Source organism: Muscardinus avellanarius (genome assembly GCF_963383645.1).
Source record: "Muscardinus avellanarius genome assembly, chromosome: 4".
In the NCBI taxonomy this organism is placed as follows: Eukaryota; Metazoa; Chordata; class Mammalia; order Rodentia; family Gliridae; genus Muscardinus; species Muscardinus avellanarius.
The window spans coordinates 51,217,728-51,232,689 of NC_137789.1; the positions used below are offsets into that span (position 1 = coordinate 51,217,728).

Here is a 14,962-nt window from a genome sequence, read left to right on the forward strand (position 1 = left end):
TTCTTACGCTGTCTCTTCTAAGAATGTTTCTGAAGAGGGATTTTGTATGGTCATCTGGGTATGGAAAAAAAGAAGTACTCTAATACTTTATGGTAACTAAACAAAAGCAAGAAATCTCGACTCTGTAGCAAAGAATTGAGACCAAGTCAGATAAAGAAATGGATATGTCATAGGAAATGATTCTGGGGTCTACTTGATGTCCAGATTTTCACTCCTGATTTTTCTACCTGTCTTTTTTTCTCATGGCATAGACAGAATTTTACAAGTTTGTGTACTATTACAGGAACCACTTATATATTATACATATGATTCATGTTCAAGGTATTTATAACTAGCTAATAAATATTATTTTTCTAAATATAATTTATTTTGAACTTTTGACTAAATACTTCATTCAAAGAATCATCTAATTAAATTCAAATTTCTACTGGTGATAACTGATGGATCAGAAGTAAAAGCTATAATACTTATTTACCAGAGAATTTACAAAATAGCATTATTTATAAAATATCATCTACTGAGCCTCCCACCCCAAATTCCAAATTTTGTCCACTGTGATATCTAATTTAATTAGATGTAACCAGGTGTTGTGATGCACACTTGCAAATCCATTACTTGGGAGGTTAAGACATGAGGATCAACAGGTTTGTGGCCAGCCTCAGTAACTTAGTGAGGCCCTCAGCAACTCAATGAGACCCTGTTTAAAAAAAATAAAAGAATAAAATAGGGCTAGTGGTGTGTTTTAGAGGTAGAATGTCCCTGGGTTCCATTCTCAGTACCACAAAAATAAATATGTAAATAAATAATAATAAATGATTTTAAATCCCTCAAATTATATAAGTCCAATCTGAATATGCAAATTTATTAAATTTATTTCTCAATTAATCCATAAGCATTTTTTCAGGAAGGATAATCCAGTGAGAGAGGTTTTTTGTAAGTATAGAAATATATTCTCATATGTTGAAAAATGAAATATAATCCTAATTTTACAAATATGCCTCAGCACAGTTTAGAAGACAACCCTGCATCAAATTAATTATTTTTTCTTTTTTTAATTTTTATGTGGATTATATTGGAAATGGCATATAATCAGACAGTCCTTGGTGCCCTCTCTCCCACCTACTTCTCCTTCCTCCCCTTCCAACAATGAGTGTCCAGGTTGACCATGCTACATTTATACTTTTGCACATATTTGAATGTAGCTCCTCCATTAATCAACCTCAGCCTTCTTCCTCTTTTTCCTTTTCATTCTAGCTTTGCTGAGGTCTCCCCTCCATTATCTGGAGTCCCTCTGGTGTTCGTAATACTCCCTAGTTTGGGCATATTAGAAAAAAACATATGTCTTTTCTTTTTCTGTGCTTGTAATATTTTCTAATCATATTTAACTTTACTGGATATAAATCAAAGCTGACATACAGCAGACAATCTAAGGGTTGATGCTTATGTTGAGTTTTTCAGATTGTGAAATGATTCCAAAGTTTAATATTACATTATCTGTTAAAAAAGAGAAAAAAAGCCTTTATTTTGTAAAATTAATACCAGAATTATATACCTATTAAGGTCTCTAATAAAATTTATAGTTCACAAATATTTTCTTTAAATGTTATCTTTATGAATCTTTTTTCTGGCAAATTATACTGGTGCTCAAAAAAGTATTGTTGGGCTAATGTATCTATGAGTGAATAAAAAAGAGGGGAAAAATTGTATTCAATGAACAGTAGTTGCTTGGGTGAAAGCACTGAGAAAATAAGAACGACAGGTAAATTTATTATAAAAATGCTATGTCAAGGGAAATACTAGCAACAACATGCTAGAAAACTCTCCTGAACTAGGAATCAAAGAGAGCTAATTTAAATTTCAACTCTACCACATTAAAGCAGAACAAAGAGACTAACTCATTTATCTTTGAACAGAATGATGTCCAATGCTCTGTCATTGATTGAGTGATCATAATACTGTAGGGCATTATCATAGAGAACATCACAATATGCAGTACAAAAGATTGTTGAGGGATTTAAGTGAAATCAAATAAATAATATATTATATAAATTTGTTTAATATGTACAACATACAATATAAAGTATAGGTGTTATTACATGATGAATAATATTAGTACTTCTCAGAAAACTAACGTGTTTTCTAAGTATACAGTCATGTTACTAAATGATCACATTGTCCTCAGGATTAAATGAGTCCAAATTTCTAGGATAGCATTTTAAAACTCAATTTAACTTATAGTTTATGTCACCTAAGAATGCCATTTGTTATAATATATACCATTATTTAATCATTGACGTCAAAATCCTGCTGAGCAAACATTGACTCTGCATTGATTGTAAAGTGCATTCTAGAGATAAAAAATGTGAAAAAATCTATTCCTTAGTATCCACAAAATAAGGTGTTTGACGATTTTCTTGTGAGATGAATTCCTTGGATAAGTGGGGGAAGCAGTTAACATGTATGACTATTGTAAACCCTAGTGATCTTTAGATTAGAAATACAATTTCAACCACATTAACCATTTCTGTATTCATCACAGAACGTTCAGAAGTTATTTGAAAGGAAATGTTCTCATGAACAAAATGTTAAAAGAAAACATATTTCAGGATTGGCAGAATGTCATACTTATGATTTGTTTCGCCATCTCCTTTAGGCCCCACTTGCTATTTTTTTTAGCTCTGTATTTCTCCAGAAAGCTTTTCTTGATCTCATCAGATCTGCTTTCCACTCCCAGATGATGAGAACCTGTGACAAGTACCTATCAGAGTTTGTTTCTCTTTTTTTTTAATAAACTCCACCTTGTGAGTTATTGATTGGGACACTTCTTGAAGAAATCGTTTTCTTCTTTCCATATGGACATTACAGACAGAGGGATTGTTAATATTCCAGATGTTACCCGATTGAGATTTCTAGGAATTTACAACAAAACTTTTTCTCTACAACATCCAACAGCTCTGTTGAATAAAAGTTCCTCTATAGACAACACAGAATATCCAGGGTGAGAAATACTTTTTTTTTTCTGATTTCAGGCAACATAGCTAATCCAAGGAGATTTAAATAATTATGTCATTTACCAAACATGTATTTTTAAAACACTAGCATTAGTAGAAGACAGATGTTTTGTAGGGATGGCATGGGGATTATCAAGTACATATGAAAAACATTTTTAATATAAAATAAATTTGGGAACTGTACTCATGGTGAAATGAGTAAAGACTTGAAATTAGACAAACATGCTTATGCATCTACCTGTCGTCTATTTTCCCCTAAGAAATTTTCAGTCTTCAGTGGAGAAAGTGATGATTATCTCATGGAATTTTTGTGATGAAATAAGATAACCCATAGAGCATTATGACATAAGGATTTAGCATTAAGCCTAAAATAGGCAATATTACTCTGAATTGCCAATATTTTTCCAATTTTGTCAATATTTTAAACATTAAATATATAAACTTGCTTATTCATGAAAAGTAATGAGTGAGCCAAAGTACGAATGTTCACAGTTTGTTCTTTGGAGGTCTAAGAATTTTGGAAAGATGGCTTAAAGATTGTCCTGTGAAAGGATAGGAATATGATTTTTCCAACTCCAGCTGAGCATGGCCTTTATATGTTTTACTGTATATACAGTGAGTACTCCAGTGAAGATCTGTCTCAGAGTCTATGCTCATAAACAATTTCCTCATCTACAACTCCACTTTGATGTCTGAATTCAAAACAGATAAAACTTACGATTCCAAAAACTATCATAGTTTATCTTCCTCTACTTTCTTATGGCAACAGTATTCTTCCAGATAATCAGGACCCAAATTGTAATATTCAGTTTCCTTCTCTCTCACATCCACAATCCAACACATTACTAAGTCCTTCAGTCTTCTTCAATACATGTTCCAGTTCCTTTGAATTAACATCAACACTATAGCTGACTCTCCAGTTCAGGGTATATTTCAATGGTATCTGAGTTGTTATATCTGCTTCTACTTTATCTTCTTCAACTAGTGTATTCTTTTCAACAGTAAACAATATCTTGAAGCATCTTTACTTAAAAAATATATATAGGCTTCCTATCTTTCTTAGAAGACAATTGGAAGCTTTGCTTGAGTATAAAGGCCTATCCAGTCTTAGCTTCTGTTTGTTTTTGTTTTTTTTCTGATCATGACAAACTCAATTCTAGTCACCTTTTTCTTCTTGTAGATGCTCATGTGTTTTCACATGTGCCTACTACAGGAATTTCCAATTCAGGGCACTTCTCTCTCTACTCATGCAAAATAACCTCTACATATTCCTAGATAATTTTATTTTGCTTGCTTTCTTCATAAGTCTTACTCTATCTCAGTGTGCATTTGTTGATAAATTGATTTATTTTATATATATACTCACACATCCTAAATCCTAAGATTAAGGAGAACTGGGTCAAGTCTGTTTTATTCAACATTGCCTTTCTTGAATAATTAACATTCAGTGTGCAAGAATACACACAGACATATATTTTGCTATCTTCATGAATTATAAATGCAGTTGAGCAGCATAATATGTTTACCATTTTATTAATTGTGGTAGACTGAATAAATACTTATTTTTAGCATTTGCCAGAGAGGAAATGAAATAAATGTTTTATGTCCCAGTCCTTTACAGTGACTTCCATCAGATGTTTTGTAAATCAGTTACATATGTACATGTAACAGTGTCAAATATTCAGTAATAATTTAATAATAGACAGCATTAAGTGTTTGTACATATGCTTTTCTTTTATATATGCATGTGTTATGGTTTTTTGTACTGTTTAGATATTGGAGATACAGTGAAGAAATGAAAACCATGGACCCTGGCTATCCCAAGCCAATCACAGTCTGGAAAGGAATCCCTGAATCTCCTCAGGGAGCCTTTGTACACAAAGAAAATGGTATGTAATATGTCCACTAGACATTTCATAAGTTTCCTAATTTAATAGTACATTATTCTTTTCCACTAGGTTAAATCATTGGAAAGTATCATATGGGAACTATATTACATTTATGCTCATATAAACTTTATTTTCTAAATTTACATTTAGTATTATGCTCTAATTATTTCTAACCTCAACTTTTTTAAGTTTATGAAAATCATTAAGAATAATACAGATAATATGCTAATATGGAGGATTTGGATACCTTTGATATAATCTCATTTATAGTTCATTAAAATTTCTATAAAGATACAAATATATGTGGGAAAGGAATTGAGCTTGGGAGGAATATATCAGTGTGAGCTTTAAGCTGAGGCAGAAATATATTTGATAATAATCCATATTGTGGGTTATACTTTTTAATTTACTCTTTGTTTTAGAATGTACAAAAATAAAAATAAAATAAAATAATGAAGATTCCCCAATCAATACACTCAGACTGCAGTGGATGTCCAATAGTGTAATAGCGAAAAACAAAGGATAAACCTGTGTGCATGATATTTGACAGTCATAAAATCAAAGATAATGGAACACTGAAACATTTTCTCTAGTTCACTCTTCTATCATTGTAGAAATCTTCTCATAGGAATCCTCTTCTAAAGTAACTTAAAAAATCTATAGATAAAATTACCTACTGAATTTCATGTCTTCCATATTAAGGTAAAATATGCCTTCCTATTATGTCTACCTATTAGTATTAATTCTTTCATGTTGACCAACGAAATATTGTTATAACATTTGTTATGTAATATAATTGTCCTACAGAAATACTTCTTACCAACATTCAGTTATTTTAACAAGTTACTCCTGATAGTAACATTACTAAGATATATACCTAAAGATTGTAACTAGAACATTCTAGGCCCAATGAATGTGACCTAATATACTGTCCTCAAAGAGAAAAAGTTAAACATATTTTTCTAACTTATCCTTGAAAAGTAATTGACAATCTGTTGTATCAATCTAAAGTTTTTACTTGGTCATACTAAACAAAGCCAGATTTTTTCAGAATGTAATTTTCTGAGCCAATCCAAAGTTTGCGTTGTTACCATCTTATTTATTTGTTTTTCTTCTTATTGTTTTCTTTTTTGCCTTTTTTCTCTTAACTTTTAGTCCCCTAATAACCACACTAATCCAAATGCAATTTGACTTATGCAGAATAGAGTGGAATGATTTCTTCTCAGCACTCAGTATTCAACAATATTTTTAAAGCCCTCTGCAACTTAGTGGGACCCTCTTTCAAAATAAAAAATAAAATAGAGATAGAGTATATAGCTCAGAGGTAAAATGTCCCTGAGTTCAATATTCAGTACCATAAATAAATAAATAAATAAATAATAATAAATAAATAAATACGCAGAATATATACAGGGAAATAATACCAAAGCTGCATTATAAAATGGGAAAGGACAGAATTAGCTAAACATTTTATCTAGAATTTGATATTACACAAATGAAAATAAAACTAAATTATTGAGTAAAGTGGATTTTTCAGAATTGAGGTTTGACCTATTTCTATTATCAAAATTTCAAAATTACTTCTTTTTTTTTGTGGTACTGTGGGTGGGACCCAGGGGCTTTCTACCTCTCTGCTATACTCCTGTTTCATATTTTATTTGGAAACAGAGTCACTAAGTTGCTGAGAGCCTAAGTAGCTGAGGCTGGCTTCAAACCTGTGCAATTCTCCTGCGTCAGCCTTCCAAGCACTGGGATTACAAGTGTGCGCCACCACACCCGGCAGATTGCTTCTTTTAAAATTCATGATCTAACTACTACTAACTTCCTATTTAGAAGCCTATTAGAAATAGGCTTCCTATTTCTAACAAGTATATTCACTAACCATAAATTCTACTCCTATGTATGGAGTCTGTTACTATAAAATTTGGCCGTCAGAACTGAAAATTATGAAAACAAAAACTTATTTTTATGTGATTCCCAATAGCTCTATAATAATTATCCTTGGCTAAAAATTGAAGATGTGGACACTTCCAGCAGTTAGTTTCCAGTTTATAAACGTATGGTGTTTGTTAATCTACTTTAAAAGTCTGTTTAATTCTGAATCAATGCCATTGTTCAGCTATGATCAGCTAACTACTGTTAGTTGGCAGGCCCTCTACATTTCTTCATCCAAGCCTATTGAGTAATTACATTGGATTTCATTAGTGTGATCAAATACCAGCTCCCTGCAGAAAAATGTGAATCTACATATACCTGTTTTCACTTGGCAAGTGGCTTTGATTACAAAACTGTCCTTTGAAACTAAAAGCCACAGCAGATTTGTATGGCAATGAAGAGACTGATTTTCAGAATGAAATGGCCCAAAGTGGTATTCTATCCTTAGTGTGTGTGTGTGTAAAATATTAGAATTCTGCCGGGCATGGTGGCACACACTTGTTATACCAGCATTCGGGAGGCAGAGACCGGAGGATCCTCAGCTACTTAGGCCCTTTGCAACTCAGTGAGACCCTGTTTTGAAAACTAAAAAGAGACTAAAAAATAGGGCTGGGGTGTTACTCAGAGGTAGAATTTCAGAGTTCTTCATTTCAGAGTTGATACTGATTACAAACTTTGATGTTAACCTGGCAAAATTAGTATTTTGAGCCTAGATAGAGATCAGGATTTAAATAATGGTTTCAACAGGACTTGGTCATATTTTTGAAATATCTCTGAGTCTCCACGGGCGTGGTGGCGCACGCTTGTAGACCCTGCGCTTGGGAGGTAGAGACAGGAGGATCGCGCAGGTTCGAAACCAGCCCCGCTGGCTTAAGAGACCCTGTTTCCAAATAAAAATATATATTAAAAAATAGGTCTCATAGTGTAGCCCAGAGGTAGAAGGGTTTTCAGGAACTCCAGTACCACCAAGAAGAAAAAAAAATACTGAGTCTTAGTATCTTTGATACTAAGTCTGAGTCACTTATACTGAGTCAAAGATACTGAGTCTTAGTATCTTTGCCTGAAAAAAATGAGGAACTCATTCTACTTGACAGAATGGTTGGGGGAGTTAAAAAAGAAGCATAGTCTAAGCTTTTAATGCTGTGCCTTTTCTATAGTAACTCTTCAATAAAATAGGAAAAGAGAAAAACTTCAAGAATGATTATGAACTCTAAATTATGCATTCTATTAAAAATAAATAACTTCCAAAACACATGGTTTTTAAGTAATTATAGCACTATAGCACTGGCATATCCTCTCTCCCTCCCTCCTCTTTCTCTCTTTCAATAAGAATTAAGTCCATGTAGCACAGTCACAAAGATACTTGACATTTATAGAAAAAAAAAAAACTGGGTTTATGCTTAAAAAAGAATCAACAGCAAAGTTGGAAAATAGTCATAAGAAAAAATGTGTATATTTATAATTTATTGGTCAGGAGTTTAAAAGTTTATTATTTCCAACCATAATGTTTTAGAGCATAAACCATATATAATATGATAACTCAGTTATTATGTATATAGCATTACTATCTCTCTTACTGTATATATTATATAAGTTATTTGAACCTTCTACATGCTACTTTGTTTCCAGGAATTATAAGTTACTTGAAGTATTAGAGATATAATTTAAAGCTGGGCATAATGGCCCACATCTGTAATACCAGGTTGTGGGAGGCTGAGACAGGAAGATCACAGGTTTGAGACCAGCCCCAGCAACTTAGTGAGGCCCTCAGCAAAATAAAAAATAAAACAGGTCTGGGAGTGTAAGTAGAATGTCCTTGCCTTTAATACCTAATACCAATAAATAAATGAAGATATAATTATAGATGTATTGATAATCTCTTTCTAAAATGACTAAAGTGGCTTTAAAAAGTTCTACAAAATACAGCTAGGTGATACAAATTTTACATGGTAAATAAGTCTAATAAGTCTAATTATGGAGAGAGACTAAAGGAGGAAGGACAACACAGGCATAACCTAGAGCCATCTATGAGGCCAGTGCCCAGAATACTTTAGTCCATATTTACTTGTTAAGAGTCCTAGCAGAGAAAAGGAAAGGCCTCCAAGTTCATGATTTATTATGACTCTTAGTTCAAATGACAAGAGCAAACCTGTTGTTTTGGAGACGTACACTGATGCCTGGTACTAGTTGATTGGAGCGTTCCCGCGAGGTGCAAAGGGGCCAGAAGCTTCTGATCAGGTATTGGGCATTCTCCTCAGTCTCAACCTGAGGGTAAAATGTGTTTCAGTTTTTCAGGCTGCTTTAGTATCTTTCACTAGGGATTGGCACTATCACACCAGTAAGTAATTCTGGGCCAGCACTCCTGTGAGCCAGCAAAAGGATAAAGCTCTCTTTCTAATGCAGAGTAGCAGTGGGTGTGTCTTCCAGCACAAGGGTTTAGAGAGGGAGACATTGCAGCTGAATTTTCCTTAAGTACTAGAAGGCAGGACTACTGGAGTAGAGCAGACAAGGTCATTTTAAGAGAGCTGAACTGAGGACAGTGTTTACTTTCTATAAAAATTGAAAGGCCTTAATATACATCTTTTCAGCTGGGTGTAGGGGTGCAAGTAGTGAGACTATCAGCAACCTAGCGAGATTAGGTTTCAATATAGAAAATAAAATTGGAGCTGGGTGTGGCAGCGCAACCTTGTAATCCCAGTACTTGGGAGTCTGAGACAGGAGGATTACAGTTGGGGAACAGCCTCAGCTATTTAGTGAGGCCCTCCGTAACTTAGACCCTCTTCCAAAAAAAAAAAAGAAAGAATAAAAAAATAGGGCTGAAGGTGTAGTTCAGAGGTAGAATGCCTCTGGGTTCCACCCCCAGTACCAAAATAAAAAAAAAAATTAAAAATTAAAAAAATTAAAAAATAAAATTGGGCTGCCAACTATAACTCAGAGATAAAATTTCCCCTTATTCAATCCACAGTACCATAACAATAAAAATAAAAAACATATCTTTTTAAATTTAGCCTATTTTATTAACATTTCTATCCATACACACTTTCAAAAATAAGTGGTACCTGTGTTTCCTTCCCCAGGCTTCACTTATTTCTACAAAGGAAAGGAGTACTGGAAATTCAACAACCAGATACTCAAGGTAGAACCTGGATATCCGAGATCCATCCTCAAGGACTTTATGGGCTGTGATGGGCCAACAGACAGAGATAAAGAAGGACACAGCCCACCAGACGACGTAGACATTGTCATCAAACTGGACAACACAGCCAGCACTGTGAAAGCCATAGCTATTGTCATCCCCTGCATCTTGGCCTTATGCCTCCTTGTATTGGTTTACACTGTGTTCCAGTTCAAGAGGAAAGGAACACCCCGCCACATACTGTACTGTAAACGCTCTATGCAAGAGTGGGTGTGATGTAGGGTTCTTTCTTTCGTTCTTTCTTTTCCAGGAGTTTGTGGTAACTTGAGATTCAAGACAAGAGCTGTTATGCTGTTTCCTAGCTAGGAGCAGGCTCGTGGCAGCCTGATTCGGGGCTGACCTTCCAAACCCAGAGAGTTGCTGGTCCTGCACATGAGTGGAAATGCACTCATGGGGAAGCTTCCATGATGCACAGTATCTGCTGTTCTTCAGTCCTTTGTCTTTCTTTGTCATTCAGTTCTAGGCCTTTCCTCTGCACGCTCAATGCCCAGTAAAAATTTCAAGATTAAAGAAGAGGGGAAAAAAAAAGAAGAAGAAAAGATTCTTCTTAAAGGTTTTTAATATTATTTTTCTTCTGAAGTCCAAGCCCATTTCTGGAAGAGAGAAAAACAAAACAAAAATCAAAACAAAATCCATTTTTTTTTATATAAAGCAAAGGGAAAAAAATTTAAACAAAAAATCCACAATTGAACTTTCAGGAAAGTATGAAGATCCAAAACAGCTTTGTCTCCAAAGAAGATAGCTCTGTGACTGCTATTGGATAGTCTCCTGCGCATCACTCTGTCAGGTGGGAGATCTGGGATACCCATGCAGGACTGTAGACTGTCGGGACAGCCATTTTCCAACAAACAAGGGGCCAAAATATCTGCAATATAGTAACAGCCTTAATAATACATCCATTTTTCGTTATCTACAGCTGTTCTCAGCTCTGTCCTCAATGTTTCATCACATTTATATCCATAGCTCTATTCCAACAGGACCTTTTAATTGTTTTGAAGTGTTTCTAAACCCTTTCTGGCCACACGACTCCTCCTCCATCCCTGTGATAATTCCCCAGGTTGTATTGGGCCATTGCCCCAGGCCTTCCATGGGTCTGTCAGGAACATTCATTACAAAACAGAGCAAGAAGCAGTATGTCTCTGAAATAGATTAAAGTGACCATTATTTTACAAGGATTTGTGACTCCAGTACTACATTGGTGTAACCCTTTGAGAACTATCAGACCAGTTTTCAGAGTCTTAGAATTGTCAGTCTTACTATCTAGTAAATTGTGAAACTGGACAAAGGTAAAAAACTGTCACAGGTTCAAAAAGTTCAGATCTTTAAAACGTATCCTATAGTCCCCATGTAATTTCTAAATTATTTACAGTATGACATAAATGCATTTATAACAAGCAGCAACGATGTTACTTGCCAAAAGTTTTCTGGCAAATAAAAATAATATTTTGTTAACAGTATCTCATAAGAGTGAAATTTTATTTGAACAACTGGTTATAATAACCAAAGTCTTTTTTCCCCTTAGACATTGAGTTTTTGCTTTAAATCCATTGCATGAGAATTCAGTTTGCCTTGGTACATGCAGTTAGCATTGCCATTTTAAAGACAAACTAACACGACGACTCTGAGATTGCATGGCTATCCTCCAGTGCATCACCTACTGCATGTCAACCATAGTTCTCAAAGGGTTAACGTGGCTTCTGGCATTTAGCCATCCATTTGATCACTGACAGGGCCAAGAGACCACCAAAGCATTCCATTGTTGCGTGTAATTTGTCCTAATAGCAGTATTGTCATTTTCATGTGACCTGCAGAGCAGGTTTGTATCAATATTTTTTTCCTAGAGAAAAGTCAGCAACTGACAGACCTCTTTATTGATTTTTAGGAGCTGCTTCTTGCAGTGAAAGGCTTTACAGCCACTGGGCTGTGAACTTATTAGAGATGGTCAGAAGGAATGCACCCCATGAGTCAGACATTGGCTTTGTGTGAAAGCCAGTTTTTGAGGGGATTAGCTTTTGAAACAATGAACAGCTTGCCTTGAACTTGATTATCGATCTGTTGACTGTCATTAACAACAACTTAAACATTGTCTTCTGTGAAAATTTTCCTTGAAGAGTCCTGTTCTGTGTCTTTGCCCTTTGACCTTTAACTTGCAAACTGGCACAAACTGAAGGAAATCTGGTGTTGCTTCTCCACTGGGTTGTTAATTGTTCTCTAAAACCTAATAAGCATGAGCTGTTTCCTTAGAGTGAAGAGGGAAGGAGTGTTGGCAGTGGATCTGCAGATGGACAATTTGCTCTTTACATGCACACTCTAAAAATGCCCTATAGGTAGAAGTGATTTTTTAATTTTCTTTTAATATAATTTCAAGTCTAATTTCATCATTTTAGTACAAATTATAAAAATTATAGGAAAAAAAAACCTCAAATACTTGAATGGCCAGTGTGGCTTTTATATAAAGCAGGAATTTTATACTAGTGAAAATTTCTTACTCATTTGCTAATAATACACATTTCCAGATGATTTTTAATGAGTGTAGGTATATACATTCTTATTTGGAAATGGATAGTTTGGCTGCCTTGAATTTATATTTATACTCAACATAGCATGAAAATTAGAATGCCTTTTGGTTACACTACATGTTTATGATTTGGTTGGGGAAAATATTTTCTAATCATGGGTGGCATGCTGAAAAGCCTTGCAGATTGGTGTTTCTTACAATCTGAGGTATATACTGTCAGGCTAAGGAAAAAACATTTAGAAAAGAGGAATGGCTTTACGGCAAAACATTATGCAATGCAGACTGTATTTTGTCAAGATATCAAAGATTATGACTATAAGGGCCAAGAAAGCAAGGAGAGAGGACACAGAATCAGCCCTGTAGCTTTACTTCAGTGCTTCCATCCCACACGATGCTAATATTTGAATGAGTTAGTTGCTGCTGCTGCTGCTGCTGCTGCTGCTGCTGCTGCTGCTGCTGCTGCTGCTGCTAAGCATGGGGGACTCTGTACATCAGCTCGATAATACAGTGTATGCTTGTGGAAGGGTTTAATCCTTTCAGGACCTTGATGTCAAGAAAAAAAAAAAAAAAAGACTGGAAACGATATGTTGCTAAAGATAGAAATAAGGAACTGTGTCATTTGGGGACAAGTGCAAATCATTGAGGAATTCCATCAACCTGCATTGAAAAAAAAATGTTTTTTCTCTGAAATGAGAAAGAAACTGAATAAGCAATCTATTGCCTCTTTACTCATTCATCACAATGTCCTGATTCATCACAAGAATGTAAGTATATAAGGGCTAGAAAATAATCATAGCATTAAGAAGGGAGGAATCTATCATTATGCTTGAATTTCAGCAAATGTCATAAATAAGATTTGAGTCATATTTATTGGAATATGAGAAGAAAAGGCATATATGGTAATTTGACTGGGACATTTATCAGGCTGTAGGATCATAAAAGATCAGAAAATAATAAGTACAATGTAATCACCAACACTAGGATTCCATTTGTTTATTGTATACCAGGTATTTTGTGACTAAGGTTTCTGATTCTTTTTTTTTAATTGGGATTTGGGGAAAAAAAAGTGTCAATACTAATGGGATAATGGAAAGGAGAGTGACTAGTTGGTCTAGCACAGGGAAATAGTAATTCAAGAATCATATGAAATAAATTTTTATGGGTCAAGTAGGAGACTAGTTCAAGAACAATGTGGTATAAATATCCACAAGCCAACAACATAATATATCAATCAGTTCAGTATCAGAAGAAACATGCAACCTAGCTAACATTTCGCACCATCTCATCACTAATTACATGTAAAGCTCAGACCTAGGGTTTCCCGAACGAAATCAAAACATATTCATGCTCACAATAAATATTTGTCTGGTTCATTATTTCTTGTGACTTTACCTAATATAAATCCAAGTGTAAACAAGAAAATGTTCTTAACATAAAATGACTATATAGTTTATAATTTTAGTAAAATATTATTCTCTGTATTGTTAACTAGACTGAAGTATTGAAAGAGCTGGACAGCTTGAATTCTCTGTGAAGCGGTAATTCCACATCAGGCCTGTAAAAGAAGGTTGTGAATTTAACTATTGACTCATTTTAGAATAAAGTGTCTACTGACATAGCAATCATAGCAGTCAAAAACAGATTTGCTTTACCATTGCAAAGGTTACATAGATAAATTAGGTAATATTATATGCGACTATCAAAGACAACTTCTGTTATCAATCAGAGAGCAAAGCTTTTCTGAGTCAAATGTAATAAATTACTAAGTAATGATTACCAAAAGATAATTACTAAGTAATAAAGGATACAGACTGGTTTACTGAAATAAGCAAATGTTACTTTATTATTCCAGTTACTTATAATCTTTTTAATGTTCACATAATTTGGCTTTTCATATACTATATACTTACTTTCATTTCCTTTCTGTGGAAGATTAACCCACAATGAGTGGATAAGAACTTCACTGACAGTTCTAATATGTGGATGATGGTGTATATACTGGATCCTAGGGATAGTTATGTTATACTTGCAAGTTCTACATATTGTGTTGGTATCTCTACTATGGTCCAAGTACTCATACTTTGTGGATTTTACAATAGAATAACCAGTGTGTCCATATTGACTAAACTCAATGTGCTGTCTGAAGAGGAATGGATATTATGATCAATTAGACTTGTTTAACAAGAGTCCTAAAAATAATCCTTTTAAAACAAATTTTTTGAATTATCTCCAGAAGCTAATAAAGGCAGTGATTTACTGATAGTTTTGTCTGTGAGATTATAGTATATATTGAAAGAACATTGTGGATGATGATAACCTTTCAGCAAACAAAATGCCTAATTTTTGATGCTCTTAATGGCATATCCCAAAGTATCACCAATGTCAAACAAAACATGTCATCCAACCCAAAAGT

At 34.2% G+C, this 14,962-nt stretch overlaps 1 protein-coding gene across 1 annotated transcript in view; it reads left to right on the plus strand.

The window, feature by feature from the left end:
- MMP16 (matrix metallopeptidase 16) overlaps positions 1-10,247 on the plus strand; it is a gene marked incomplete at both ends in the record, with an annotated part of 275,992 nt that extends 265,745 nt beyond the window's left edge. Inside the window, 2 exons of the mRNA XM_080693638.1 lie at positions 4,785-4,900; positions 9,913-10,247. Coding sequence (XP_080549764.1) covers positions 4,785-4,900; positions 9,913-10,247 — 451 coding nt within the window. The remainder of the gene's footprint in view (positions 1-4,784; positions 4,901-9,912) is intronic.
- Between the last annotated feature and the right edge of the window lie 4,715 nt (positions 10,248-14,962).